A 15,160-nucleotide genomic window follows, 5' to 3' on the forward strand; every position below is an offset into this window, starting at 1 on the left:
AATATAATTAAAATAGAAACACAACAGTACATGAAATCGTCTACAGAAACGTGACTACAGAAATGGTTCCTTTAGTTTGAACTCCAAAATGTTTTCCCTTTAACAAACACACAGCACTTATTACATGTAAAGTACTGGTGTAAGTGTTGTATAGACATTGACTCATTTCATTCTCATGACAACTCTAAGAGGTAGATTCTGTATTATTACACCTGAGAAATTAAAAAGAGAGATAGAAAATTGCCCAGGGTCACACAGAGCTAGTAAGTGGGGATGTGAATCCAGAAAGCCTGTGTGAATGGCCAGGGTCATCTGTCCCATTCCATTCCACCTTGTCAGCCTTGGCTGTCCCCCACCATGCCCGCAGGATGGCTGGGGAGAAGGTCGAAGAGGTGGGCAAGGACTTCTTTCCCCTCACACCTTTTTCAAGTGTCCCTGGGAAGCTGATTGCGGCTCATCCAGAGCAGAAGAACGTGTGTCCCTTATCGCAGTGACTGTCTGCACCTGGGCCCACTGCCCTCATACAGACCCTCCATCCCAGCCTCACCCTCTCTCCGTCCCTCCTCTCCTGTTAGCTTCACTCAAATCTGTCCCCATATAGCCCTAGCCTAAATCTAGTACTTCCATCCTCTTCAAGCGCTTTGACCCTCCCAGGAGGACTCTTATCCAAGAAGCGGGAAATAACTGGGTTGGAAGTAGGGAAGAACTTTCTAGTAGCTGGAGTTATTGAGTTAAGCAGGGAGCTTCCTCAAAGCAAATGAGCTCCCTGTTGCTGGGACAGCTCCTCAGATGAGAGGGAACTTAAGTGCTTCTTAAGGGTGGTTGGAATAAATGATGGCGAAGATCTCTTCCCAGGATTCCATATTTTATGTTTCCTAGTGTTGTTTTAATTTATACTTCATATTGTTTAAAGCAAAAGGTCTCCTCTCTAATGTCCTGAAACATATATCATCTCCACTTGTTTTAGTTCTACCTTAAGTACTGATGCTTACCACAGAGAAAGATGGTGCTGGGACACGTCACTTCATTTGTACAGGTTTCCCTGTATCTTCTTCCTTGTGGCCCACAACGAATATTTTCGAGGCCCAGCCAATATAACGGTATGTAAGAAACGTTTTAATAAAAATTTCGAACTTAATTTTTACAATATCCTGTTATACATAATTATTAATAACAAACTACAACGTTCGATAATGACTGATTTCTAGTACTATAATTGTGTTGCATTCATTTCCCTTACATGCAGGCGTACCATTTCTCCCCACTAATACTACCAGCAAATATTTTAGCAGCTGATTGGCACATCATTAGTCTTGGACTGACTTGTTTGGTGTGCGCAACAGGAAATATTTCACTTTCAGAGAACAAGAAAAATAGGTTTATTTGCGTTACTACGCTTATTAATTTGTGCAGTTATTTAGTGTCTGGTAAGTTAATGTTCAAGAGAAAATATTAATTTTTATTAAAATGTTCTACTATTTTAACAATTACTCATTTATTTTAGCTCTTTGTATTCAGCATGTCTCTATCGAAATAAACCTACATTTCTATGAAAATTGAAGCTTTTGTTATTTTGCAGCCCATATAAACTTAAACCTTGTTTATTTGGCCCGTGTTAGCCTTTGAGTTTGACATGGTTGCTCTAGAGGCGTCCTCTTCAAAATCCTGAATATCTTACTTCTTCTCAGTCTAAGGGTCACTTTTTAAAAAATATATTTTTATCAATTTTAGAGAGGAAGGGAAAGGGAGAGAGATAGAAACATCCATGATGAGAATCATTGATGGGCTGCCTCCTGCATGCCCCCTATTGGAGATCGAGCCCACAACCCAGGCATGTGCCCATAGGTCAACATTCAACCACTGAGCCACACCGGCCAGACTAAGGGTTACTTTTGACATATCATTTTTCTTATCACGCTCAGGTCAGTACCCACTGCTGGCCATTCTGCCTTCCAACACCAAATGCCAGTGATTTCCAAAAAGTTGAATCACATCCAAGGTCTTCAGGACCAGTTCCTGGTGAATCAGCATTGACGTGACATCCTCATCCTACTTTTGTCTGTCTTTCTTGTGTGACAGGAGGGCCCCCGTGAAGAGAACCAATATGTGTTATGGTTCTTAGTAGTTTGCAGTGTTTTCAGATAAATTCTCCCCTCTAAGCCTCACAACAACTCTGGGAGGCAGTAATTGTTATCCCCACTTCACTGACTAGGATACTCAGAGAGCTGAGCAGACTCTTAGGCCTGACATCACAACCTAGGAAAACAGCCAGGTTGTTAGAAATTGTTAGAAAAGAGTCTTGTACCAGCTGTCAGAGCCCAGGCCTTCTGACTGTGCAATCTTTTATGAGGTCCATAAAAAGCAACATAAATATCTTATTCCTGGCACCTGTGATGTTTATAGTATCTGGCAGAGCTGGGCAGGACAATAAAGGGGTCAGTACTGCGTTCCTGTGAAGATCTCCCTTGGGGATTACCCTGTGGGCAGGAAAGCGGAGTGGGAGGGGCTGGTCAGGAGAGGAGGGCAGGTCATCCCCATTCGAGGATGTCTGATGGGCCGCAGTCTGAACCTAATCTGCCCAAAGGTCACCGCTATGCCCAAGCTGCCCTAACGGCCTCTCCTGGGGCCAGGTTTCTGGCACAGAGCGGATAGAATCTGAGGGGCTCATCCATCCCCTGCCACGAAAGGCACCCAAGAAAGTAACTGATTAACGTACATCTAGCCAGGCCACCATATTCATACGCCACCATAGTGTCAGGGCCATGGCCCCCCATCTTAACGTTCCCCGGAGTCTCCACCACAGAGCCCAGAGGTGCTTACTTCCCCTTCTCCTCCAGGACATACAGAATTGGCCTGGAGTGGTAGTGGGAGAAGCTCAGGTGGAAGTTTTCAGGGTCTGAATCAGTTACTTACGCTTTCAACCCATAGAAATAAAAGTAAACAAAAGCAGGTGTTATACCTGAACCAGGCGTTTTATCATTAGGCCAATCTGTCCGTCCATCCATCCATCATCAGAAGTGTGTCTCCTCACGGAGATGGGCAAGGAGGATACAGAAATACCGAGTCCCTACTTCTGCCATGTGAGAATTCACTGTGTAAGGTTCCCTGTGTAGGGGCTCACCATAAAGAGTGCCGTGGTTTACCTGATGCCCTCGGGAAAAACTATTTCTGCCTGGTTTGCTTGATTTTACAAGAAAAACACACAATGAAAATGATATTTATTTTATTGCATCATTTTACTGACTAGAACGCCAGACTTATAGTGGGTATAAGTATAAAAATAACCGAATTCTTACAAATAATACTTTGCTGCTACAGTACTGAATAATTAGTGGAGGTTGCAGTTATAATACAATTTTAAATAACATCCTCATAATGGATTTAACACAATCCATTGGGGACTAAGGTGTCAAGGTTTGCAAAGAGAGATCCAGGATGTGACTCAAACAGTTCAGATTCCAGCTACATGCTTCATTTCACCATAAATCCAGCAACACAAACATTAAAAAAACCTCACAACAACCCATGTTGAAAAACCTTTTTTGTAACCAAGGCAATAGAGGAAGATAAGTGGGTTAGTTTCACAGGTAGACTGCATCCATCCTTTCCCTGGGTGGTCCCATCCTTCCTACCCAATAATTCTGCATCTAATGCCTTCGACATGCCCAAAAAACAACGATAAAACCAGATCTAATGCATCCTCTTCACAAATACCCAGGAGACAGAGCCAGTCTAAGATCTGTCTCTTTTTCAGACCCACACTGTCCCTTTGGCTTCACAGGTTTTTCTGTGAGCAGTTTACACCAAAGAAGATGGATTTTAACACTACTGAAAAGATATTTTAGCACAATGGATCAACTGCCATTTAATACTTTAATGCTCCTAGTATTTTAACCAGAGTTTCCTTCTCTGGGGATTGGAGAAAAGAACACACACTGTAAAAGCCAACTCTACAAAACTGAGTATCCTTTTTCAAACCCAAACACAAGAACCCCAGAGTGAAATAAAATGTCCCTTCTAACCCCTACAAAAGTTTTCACATACACACACACACCAAAAAAAAAAAAAAAAAAAAAAAAAAAAAAAAAAATCTCTGACAGTAGGGTAGTGTTAAATAAGATGCAAAAGACTGCAATTCTTCCTCTTTCCAAAGACTTGCTTTAGTTTTAAGATCAGTGTAAGAATCTTAGAACTATGGGTCAAACCCAAGTTGTGGGTGTGTTAGGCTAAACTAAGCCAGAAGCAAAGTTCATAGAGCTTCAGGGGACCTGGGCCCTTCACCAGTGGGCAAGATGGCTTAGTAGAGGCCCCCCAAAGGCCATGTGCAAGACCCTACCGTGTCTGCCCTGGGCACGTTCCCATCTGAATAAATACCCTTCAAAGACATTTTCTTGGGCAGCCATCCAGCCTTGTAATGAAAAGAGGCTGCCTCCCTCTGGGCCAACTTTCATAGTCACCTCCTCAAGAACTTAATAATCCCATCTTCATTTCTGACCCCAATGCTGCCAGCCAGCTTTGATGAAGCTATCCACTCAGCAAGTTTGCTCTAAAGGACTTAGCTGCTTCTGAAAATAAACTTTTGTCAAAGCTGGAAGATTTGTCAGCGTTTCAGACATTCAACTGAATATGTTCCCGACTCGGATAATATTCACAAAAATGTGCCTCCAAAATGTGGGAGCCACAGCCTTAGCGAGGGAACAAGACAGAGTGGCCCTCAGGTGGACGGCTAAGTCTGGCTGTGTGTCCCAAACCCCGCTCATCACCTTACACCTCCTACACCCAAAGCCACGTACCTACATGCTCTGTGCTAAGCATGAACCAGCACTATTTTCTTAATGATGACGACAAGTGTCCAAGAAATACATGTAATAACAAACCTGAAAGGACTTTTTTAAAAGGGGAGTCAACATAGGTTTTTTGTTTGTTTGTTTTTTTGCACTTCATGTCATTAGTTACTGCTTAATAACATTAAGGTTCTTTTACAAAAAGATAACACACTTTAAACTCACTCTCCCATGCCCTTTTACATTTAAAGTACACTGGATGGTGAGGCAGGGAGGTACAGTGAGAAGAGCAAGCCAGGCAAAGGGTCTGAAGCCCGGCTGTGCAAGGTAATTGTCCTCTCTGAAGTTTCCCACACCCAAGAAGTAGGCGCTCTCGTGCCCACCTCGCAAGGGTGTCGTGAGGTCCAATACCTTGCACGGAGCCTGCCATGGAGGAAACACCAGAGATGCTATGTGACCCTTTAGACTTCCCATGTTGTCTCTAGAGTCCTGGGCTGGCTCACGGGGCGAAGAGGAAAAGACATGAGAAAAAAGACCCTTTGCTTAAGAGCTTACACAAAACCCACAGACGCTACCTGCCCAGGTATGCTACGGGACAGGTGGGTTCCATTCGGCCCTGCTCTTCCCTAAAAAAGTTTAAGAGTCTCATGGGCAAGTTAAGTGTCCCTTTCCCCTTCCTCCCACTCCCCCAGCTGTGGGCCCACCCAGGGATACAGGGCTGGGGCATTTCTATGAATTCCAGGTGTGGGGCTGACACTGCGCACCTGGGCCATGGCTGAGGGTGTGTTTGCCAGGGGTGTGTCCCATCCTGTCCCTTCAGTTGAGGCGGCTGCTGCCCTAGCAGGTGTTGCTCTTGGCAGACAGACTCTTCTGGAGGTACCAGCCCCACCCAGGAGCGAAGCCAGCCTTTCCCGTCCTCACCCCGGTGGGCAGTCAGCACCGGCTAACGGTCATGCTGTCTGCAAGCCTTCTCAGAGCCTCAGGCCCTGGAGAGGCATTCCCCACCCCCACTCACTTCCTAGCAATCGCAGCGCCCTAGTTGAACGCAACCTTGCGGGGGGCCTGCTTTTTTCACAGTAAAAGAAAAACACATTCTTAATCCATTTCATCTGCACAAAACCCATTCACAGGCAAGTGTTCTTGGAGCTCACAGGACATTCTTTTCTGGATTCCTCTCAAGAATGCGTTTGGGGTGGAACACTTCATTTTGTGGAGCTCACAGCTCCGGCCCAGATATAGGAGGTGACTTGTCAGCTGTGGTGGCAGCGGGGCACGCCTGAGAATCGCCCCCACGTGGCTCTGGGTCCTGGGAGGAGCAAGATCTGACTGAGAGCCGGGCGCCAGGCCACTCAGTCTGTTGGCTCAGGCGAGCAGATGCAGGAGCTCGGAGCTCTCCAGTTAGATGTGAGGCCACGGGGCACAGGGCTGGTTCCACGGACAGATGCAAGGGCCAAGATTTCAAAAAGGCGACTTTAAGTTGGCACCTGCTGACTAAAACAGCATTCTCTCTGCATCTAGCTCATGAGATGAGTGCAATTTAACTACCTGGAGGCCGCACTCCCGGCTGGCGCTCCTGGCTCCTGCTGCTGCAGGGGGGGTGAGGACGCGTGGAGACCATGGGGCACAGGAGTTCGCACTTAAAACTGTTAAGCTGAGGACTACAGAAGAGTGAGAGTTAGATACATCTGAAGGGGTTAGAGAACCTTAAAGAAACAGCCCCAGCACAGAACTGTCCCCACTATGGGTTCCACTGAGCTCTGAGCTTCCGGGTGGGACCAGTTCTTTACCTCTGTGTTCTCCACTTCATCCAAACCTAGGATGCATCAAAGCAGAATCATCACAGCCCCACAAGGAGCAGTTAGAGACAGCACTGAACACGCCCCTCGCAGGCCCCACGCCACAGGCATGATAAATAAGACGCGCGACGTTCCATCCCAGAGGCCGACTCTCACCGACGTTCCCTCCCAGAGGCCGACTCTCACCCCCCCCGTCTCCCCAGAGTCTTTTGTTCTCCAATGCTGACCTGAATTAGGGCCGTGTTTCTGGAGGAAACTACATAGTAGTACAAAGAGTGCAAATCACTGGGTGAGCGAAAATAAGTTACTTCTTCGGTGAATAAATAGTTCTGAGCAGTGGGCTGAAAGTTTATACCGACTTTGTGGGTGAGATCGGGGAAACAGTTAAAGGTGCAGCATCGGAGGTGAGCAGACTTACATGTGGCTCCATCCCAGCTCGCTCTCCTTCCGCAGGAATCTGCCCGGCTTCCCACAGCACTGGGGTTTCAGGCGATGGACTGGCCCGTTCAGCCCATTGCTCTAACCACAGTCAGCTGTCGAAACTACACACGCTGCTTTTCCTTTAGTGGTGAAATGCCAGCTCACACCCAACCTGCATTCGGCTTAGCATTTCCACTCCACATGGAGCCGCCTCGGCCTCAAGGACGAAGGTCAGACACCCAGGCACCACGCCATGTGCTCAGGGATGAAGAGCACCCCACCGCCTGCATCTCTCGCTCTTCCTCGGGCCTCCGCTCAGCCCCTGCCTGGCTGGGGCTTGCTGGGCCTCTCTGCAGGGCAGCTGGGTGCCTCTAACTAAAACCAAATGGAAGTCATTTTGCCCTGGCCCAGCTGGTTTGAAAAAGTGAGCTTTCACTGCAAAGGGAAGAAGTAACCTTCACTTCAGGTGTTAACTTGACTAAAAAACCAAACTGGTGTGGTGGGCTGGGCCGCACACGTTTCCATTTCTCATTCTGGGGGTTGGCTTGGAGACTGCAGCACAAGAAGACCTGGAAACATATTAAAATATTGTACAACAGCCTACAGCATCTCCAGACCTTAGTGGTATGTTCATCACCATCACCTGTTGTTTAGCACACGGTGCTGGGCAGGAAAACAACTAACAAGCCAGTATTTTGCTATAAATTAATCACCAAATCGAGGCCCATGGAAGCATCTGGGGAAACGAGGCCTTCTTTCTGGGAGTCTTGGGAAAAACCCAAAAGGAGACCTCCCTACCCAATTTACTAAAGTGCAAACTAAGGAGACCCCGGTGCTTGCAGTGGTGCCCAACGAGCTGCCCTAGCCGGCGTCATCCCTGCAACCAGTGGCCGAGCCGCGGTCGCGCCGAGACCTCCTGGTACTGGCCATGTGCACATTCACAGTAACAACAAGTGAGCGGCCTTCCACTGTGGCCTCGCCCCTCACACCCGTCCCACTTCCTGCCTGCCACTCCAGTGCGGCTCACAGTCCTGGGAGCAGCACCTGCAGGCCCCGTGCAGTCCTCTGAGCAAAGCCGACCCAGCCACTCGCTCAGAGCAATGGGCTCCTCTCTCTTCTCACTTAAAAGTAGTCTCTTCTCCTGCTCTCATCACTGATGAAAGACGGGTTGTACTGTCCCGGGAAAATGCAAGAATGCCGGGAGCCCGGCAATCCAGTGTAGGCCGGGTAGAGTCCATTTCGTTCAAGTTCAGGATTCCTTACGTTTGTGGGCTGGAGGCCAGAGAGAAAAGGAAAAAAGGGCCATTTATTATTCATGGTTTAAATTTAATAGTAAAAAAAAGAGAGAGAGAGAGAATGCTGCATTATTATAAACCTCAGCTAATACTCAGCAAAGTCTAACCTAGAAACCAGGGCCCTCCCCCAGGCTGGCTCTTTATGGAAAAAACTTCGACCAAGGGCAGTCCAGTGATTTTATACCAACATAGGAAAAGACCTGGGTTAACTGTTATCTTTACTATTATCCAGATTAATTATTATCTGATTATTAACTTGACCTTTTAAAAGAGTGTCTTTCTCTGTGGAGCACAGCAGCTTTAATCCTCTCTGGCATTTAGCTGGACTCACTGGGTGAAGGGTCGTCTGAACCCCTGTCGGAGCTGGGGAAGAAGGCTTGCCTGGCAGAAATAAAACACAGGTACTGCACATAACAAACGCAAGTCCTGGGGACGCCCGCGGCACACGCGAGACCGTGGTGAGCGACAGCACTCACACGGGTGACAGCTTCATGCCGTGGCCGTGGCCGGGCTCTGCTGCCACAGAGTGCTCAGCCTATCTTTGAAATGCAGATGGTGCTCATTTAAGTTCTCGATCGTCTCTATTGAAGGCAATTCTTTAGCTAAGGCCATGAAGGCACAGTTGGGTCCTATGACTCTGCAGGCCTGTTTGTTGCTAGGTTGTCACACCACACCGGGGTTGAGGAGACCCTAGCAAATCTGTGAGTGTGTGGTCACCGGTCGCTCCTGGGGAAGACACCTGCTTAGCTATGCCTTCAGTTATTAGAGCAAAAGAACTTTCCTGACAAACGGAAAACAAAACAAACCCTTTATGCAGAAATACCAACAAAACCATTTGAGCCAGAGCTAAGTTTGTGTCTACGTTAATCTTTCCTCTGGGTCTTCTCGTTCTTCCTCCAGGTTTAAATTTTTCAAAGAGCCCATGGAAGCAATCGCTTTCTTACCATAAACAAACTTGCCCTTCCCATCCAAAGTCTGAACCCCCATGGTTAGTCCCCATAGCAACCAGAGGGGTTGTGGTTTCTGTCACAGGATTGCCTGGTGGTATTAAGTCCCCATGGAGCCAGAGTGCATGTTTATTGCTACCGCTCCAACATGGTGTGAGAAGTCACCTGACATCTATTTATTTTTCGGCTTTATGTGTTTGCTTTATGGCTGATGCAGTGTGATGTGAAATGAACTGAGCAGTGCCTGGAAATATGACATGGATTCCTCGCTGTGGGACAGAAGAAGCAAGGGTTGCAGGGCGTGTCCCATCTGTCCGAGTGACACAGTCCAGGGCTGGGCAGAGCAAATTATTAAACACCTACTAAATATATCTTCGAAACCTCTGAGAAGTGCTGGTGGTGGATGAGGTTATATTGCTCTCTTTATACCTTTCTCCAACCCCTCAGTTTCGATTACCCAATGACATGAGGTAAGGTGGGGCAGACAAGAGATAAAAAGGAAAGGGCCAAAGGCTAAGTATCATTTCTCTATCTTTCAGTATCCAATCCTATAACTTAAAAGCAAGGTTCATAACAAGACGGCTCCTGCTACCATCCCATAAAGGCAATGTGCTCTGTGGAAACAGCCTTCATATCTCACCCAATAACTAACATGCAAATAGGTCATAAGTGAACTGAAAATTAAATTCTGTCCCTACGGTGCTTAGGCCATCATTCCCTGTCACCTGTAACTAGCTGTAGTGCTTTGACTACAGCCAAACAGAATCCCTTTAATTCTCAGAGGGAACCAGAGCCTGCGGGCCCCCTGGACACGGAATACACACCGAGTAATACACGTCCGTCATCTGGAGGAGGTTTTTGGTGCTTCCGTTCTCATGCATCTCAATAGCTTCTCGGCCCCATTCCTGCGAGCGAGGGTTCTTGGGGTACTCAGCGTATGGGGACATTTGGAAATCTCCACTTTTGAAGATGAGTTTGCTTATGTCATTTTTATTCTTTCTGTGGGGTAAAAAAAATATTTGAAAATTTAAATGAATACATTTTGTTAAAAAAAAAAAAGGCATTTGTGAAAGCACCATCTAGCATTTTACAAGGTAAATTAGACCTAAAGCTACCACTATATTTCTTTGTAGCTGCCTACCCAGGAATGTCATTACTGTTATTATCTTTAGTATTTGCCCCAAACAAGTGAAAATGCAATTAGGTATAAGAAAAGATGCAAAACCCCCTCCAACCTAGGAGGCCCAGGGGACCATGGCAGACCTCTCCGAGAGCTGCCAGAGAGCTGACTCAGACCATCCTGCGGACAGACCGGCGCATCGTGAAGGCAGCGGGAGCCATGAGTCGGAGGAAAGGCCTTCGGCGGCTGGTTCCGGCCAGCGGGAGCACCACAGTGCACACGGAGCTTCTAGGTCTCATGCAGATTTATTAGAACAGGAGCTCTGGGGATGGGGCACCTCTGGCTGGCGGAGAGATGAGACTTGCTCCCCGGGCTACATCTCGCTACTAACAAAGCTGGGACTAGAACCAAGGCCGTCCAACGCCCTGGCTAGTGCTCTTCTACCACATGAAGCTACTTCACAAACCATAAAACCAGGATGTCTTGTTTGCAAAAAAAGCCACCTATTTATACACCTACACGTCTCGTGTCAGTGGGTCAGGGAAACCCTGGGGCAAGTCCCCTACGTGTGAGAGGTCACTGGAAATTGTTGGAATACGGTAGTCACCTACGTACTAGACCAGTGATGGCGAACCTTTTGAGCTCGGCGTGTCAGCATTTTGAAAAACCCTAACTTAACTCTGGTGCTGTGTCACATATAGAAATTTTTTGATATTTGCAACCATAGTAAAACAAAGACTTATATTTTTGGTATTTATTTTATATATTTAAATGCCATTTAACAAAGAAAAATCAACCAAAAAAATGAGTTCGCGTGTCACCTCTGACACTCGTGTCATAGGTTCACCATCACTGTACTAGACATTTTTACCCATATGTACCCTGGACTTTTCTTCCTTCTACCTCATTTTCCTATAAGCAAATGTTCTTGGGAAAGCACAAAGCAACTCGCGGTCATAAAAGCAAATGTACAGTGTGTGGCTTAGGTGTTGTTCCTCCTGCAAATTCTGAATAGGCCTGCCACTGTGCTGCCCCGGAGGGTGGGGCACCTGGTCTCACACAATGGCTTACTTATTCACAGCTAGCCTTCCTTTCCAGTGACCAATAGTCACAAGGTCCTTCCCCCATGGTTACACTCCCCGGTACCGGGCACTTAGCACACAGGGGGCTTATGTCCCCTTGAGCACCCAGGGTTTCTCTCTCCAGCTCCTAGTCTCAGCCCCAGGATTTTATTTCGCTCATACTTGTGGACGAAAGGGGCCACATGCTGACCTGACAAGCTCAGGGGAGGCCTGCATGGCAGTCTTGCAAACTCAGAGACCTAAAGTAACCACAAAGGATAGTCTGAAATTAAACTTTAACTAAAAGCAGTTATGGTGGGCAGTTACGTCCTAGGCCAGTATCTTCACTGACAAGGTCAACCTTTACCTTAACTTAGCCTATCTGTCTTTTTGCATCTATAATAACATACCCTTGAAATGTCTGGGTAACTTGTAACTTCCCTATTTCTGGACCCCTTGGGGCACAACCCAATGTGCCTGGACTCCAAGACAGATACCACATATTCCTTCATTATCATGTTCATTGTTCCTGCACCCACCTAAGTATGTGTCTATCATTTTACTTTTTATCCAATCCAAGGGGTTTCCCTGCTTTGCTTTCTCCTACCTCTCTAGTCTATCACCAATGGGTTTCATGTAACCCACCTACATCCCTTTCCTTTGATTGCAATGTATAAATACAGATATAACCCGCCATTCTCCAGAGCAGTGGTTCTCAACCTTCCTAATGCCTCGACCCTTTGATACAGTTCCTCATGTTGTGGTGACCCCCCCACCATAAAATTATTTTCGTTGCTACTTCATAACTGTAATTTTGCTACTGTTATGAATCGTAATGTAAATATCTCATATGCAGGATGTATTTTCATTGTCACAAATTAAACAAAATTAAAGCATGTGATTAATCACAAAAACAATATGTAATTATATATGCGTTTTCCGATGGTCTTAGGCGACCCCTGTGAAAGGGTCTTTCAACCCCCAAAGGGGTCGCGACCCACAGGTTGAGAACCGCTGCTCCAGAGCCTTATCTCAATTCATCGAGGTTCTGCTTCCTGGCATATGTCGACAGTTTGGCTCAAATAAACTCACAAAAATTCTTTACAGGTTTCAACGGTTTTTTACGTTAACATGCTTTATCTTTGATCATTGGGTGGCAACTTTGTAAGTGACCGGCAAAGGCTGTACCATGAAGTCTGCATCCCGAATGGGCGGTTAGGGCAACCTGGTCCCTCAGCCTTACTGGAGACAAAGGGTATCTTAAAACGTCCTGCATGTCAGTGGTCGAAAAGAAAACTTGCTATTTTGGTAGGTTTCCTCCGTCTGTTATGTCAGGAGAATGCCTGCCATTTATTATCATCTAAATCAAAGGTGATTATGTTTCCTTATCTGAATAGATAATCACAGAGAAGGGGAACCAACTCTGTGTTTTCTCTTCCCTTCCCAGTAGAAACCCACTCTCGCTGGCTCCCAGGAAGCCCAGCGCCCAGCACACACTGCTGTGTCTGCTCATCCCTGGGCCTGCTACAACTTCTCTGTGCTCGGGTATCTCAGGTACCCCTTTCATCTTTGTTTGATTTTTAGTTTGTCCATTTAGAGTATACAATCAGTGGTTTTTAGTATATTCAGTGTTGTGTAACCATCATCACAATTTTAGAACAGTTTCATCACCCCAAAGAGAAACCTCGTACTCCTTAGCCATTACTTCTCAATTCTACCCTCTGCCCACCCAGCCCTAGGCAATCACTCATATACTTTCTGTCTCCATTAGATTTGCCAATTTGGAACATTTCATACAAATGCAATAGTTGGTCTTTTAAGGCTGGCTTATTTCACTTAGCATAGTATTTTCAAAGCTCATGCACATTACAGCATGTATCAGTATTTCATTCCTTTTTATGGTTGAACTAGAGGCCCGGTGCATGAATTTGTTCACATTGAAAGGAAATTAATTAGAAGAAATATTTTAATATCGCCATTCACCCTTTCTCTATAATAGAAATTATAGAGAAAGGGTGAATAGCGATATTATTGTCCAAATTCACGATGGACAATGACAGATGGAAACACACATGTGTGGTTGGCGCCAGCAAGAGCTTTATCTTATATAATAAAGTGGTAATATGCAAATTGACCCTCACTCCATCACATCGCCACAAGATGGCTGCGCCCACAGCAGAGGCAGGGTTCCCGTAACACAAGCCATAATGAGCGATCAGCAGGGACCTGAGGCTGCGCTCCCGTCTGGTGGGGCTTGACGGGGGACCTCAGGCCGCGCCCCCCGCCCCAGCACTGGGCTGGGGGACCTGAGGATGCACCGGGGGACCTGAGGCTGCACCCCCTCCCCGCCGGTGGGGCTTGACAGGGGTGGGGCCGGCCGGGTCAGGGTCTTGTGCAATTTCGAGGTGCACATGGGTGGGTGGGGACTTGACTCTGGGTCCCGCAGCGTGCCCCAGACTCTGATAGGAGGAAGATTTTCATATACATTTTACTAATTTTCTTTCATCTCTGATACTTCTATAATAGAGAAAGGGCAGCCAGAACCGGTTTGGCTCAGTGGATAGAGCGTCGGCCTGCGGACTGAAAGGTCCCAGGTTCGATTCCGGTCAAGGGCATGTACCTGGGTTGCGGGCACATCCCCAGTAGGAGATGTGCAGGAGGCAGCTGATCGATGTTTCTCTCTCATCGATGTCTCTAACTCTCTATCTCTCTCTCCCTTCCTCTCTGTAAAAAATCAATAAAATATATATTTTAAAAAAAAAAAGAAAAAAAAATAGAGAAAGGGCAAATAGCAATATTAAAATATTTCCTGTAATTAATTCCCTTTTAATGTGCACAAATTTCATGCACTGGGCCACTAGTATATGTGTGTGTGTGTGTGTGTGTGTGTGTGTGTATGTATATATATATTTGCTTAATTAGACCTGCTTTCTGATTTAGCTAAACTTTTTCCAGCCCAGCAAAGCACCCCAACCTCTCTTTCAGGTAACTGTCAGCAACACAGCAGTAAATATCAACATGAAGCAGATTATTGTATATCACGCAGGGAGAACAAAGGGTGAAATATTTAATTACAGCAGTGTTTGACTATATTCTGCAGTGAGAAAACCTGAAGTCATTTTGAAAGTCCACCATTTCTTATTTCTTTTCAGTTGGTTTCTAAACTTTCTAAGTTCAGTTTCTAAACTTCCTAAATCTCAATTTTCTGGCTAATGAAAAGAAAATAGGATTCTATTGAGTCTCCTATCTACCTACTCCAGGACTTCTGTGAGGATCAAATGAGATGAGGCATGTGAAAACATTTCACAGACATTTGGTTAAACTGTAAAATGTTTGCACCTGGTTATAAAGCAAGTCATGTTCCTGAGCTGAAGAAACTCCAAGGAGGCTAGTCACTAGGGAGAGGAAGCCAGGCGTTACTATGTTATGTCATTACCTGGCACCCACAGTGACTGTTTCTGGGCTGGGCTGGGCTGTGGGCCGCATTTCGCCCCATGGGGTCTTGGCAGCATTGGCTACAATTTGGTGGGATGTTGCTCCGGGGTGGTGGCAGGGCCTGTGTCCCACTTTGGGGAAGCCGAGTGTTGCTTTGTGGGTGCCAGGTCCATAGTGCCATTTCTCTGTAAATGGCCAGTGTGCGCCACAGCAGCTTCTGTGTTGAGCGTCTGCCCCCTGCTGGTCAGTGGGCATCATAGTGACTGGTCTGACGGTCAGACACTTAGCATATTAGCCATATA

At 46.4% G+C, this 15,160-nt stretch overlaps 1 protein-coding gene across 1 annotated transcript in view; it reads right to left on the bottom strand.

The window, feature by feature from the left end:
- Positions 1–3,206: 3,206 nt before the first annotated feature.
- HEG1 (heart development protein with EGF-like domains 1) overlaps positions 3,207–15,160 on the bottom strand; it is a 71,548-nt gene continuing 59,594 nt past the window's right edge. Inside the window, exons 18-19 of the mRNA XM_014545232.1 lie at positions 10,067–10,241; positions 3,207–8,272 (exon numbers count right to left, since the gene is read on the bottom strand). Coding sequence (XP_014400718.1) covers positions 8,123–8,272; positions 10,067–10,241 — 325 coding nt within the window. The 3' untranslated portion in view covers positions 3,207–8,122. The remainder of the gene's footprint in view (positions 8,273–10,066; positions 10,242–15,160) is intronic.

This window comes from Myotis brandtii, unplaced genomic scaffold (genome assembly GCF_000412655.1).
Source record: "Myotis brandtii unplaced genomic scaffold, ASM41265v1 scaffold4, whole genome shotgun sequence".
Lineage (NCBI taxonomy): Eukaryota > Metazoa > Chordata > Mammalia > Chiroptera > Vespertilionidae > Myotis > Myotis brandtii.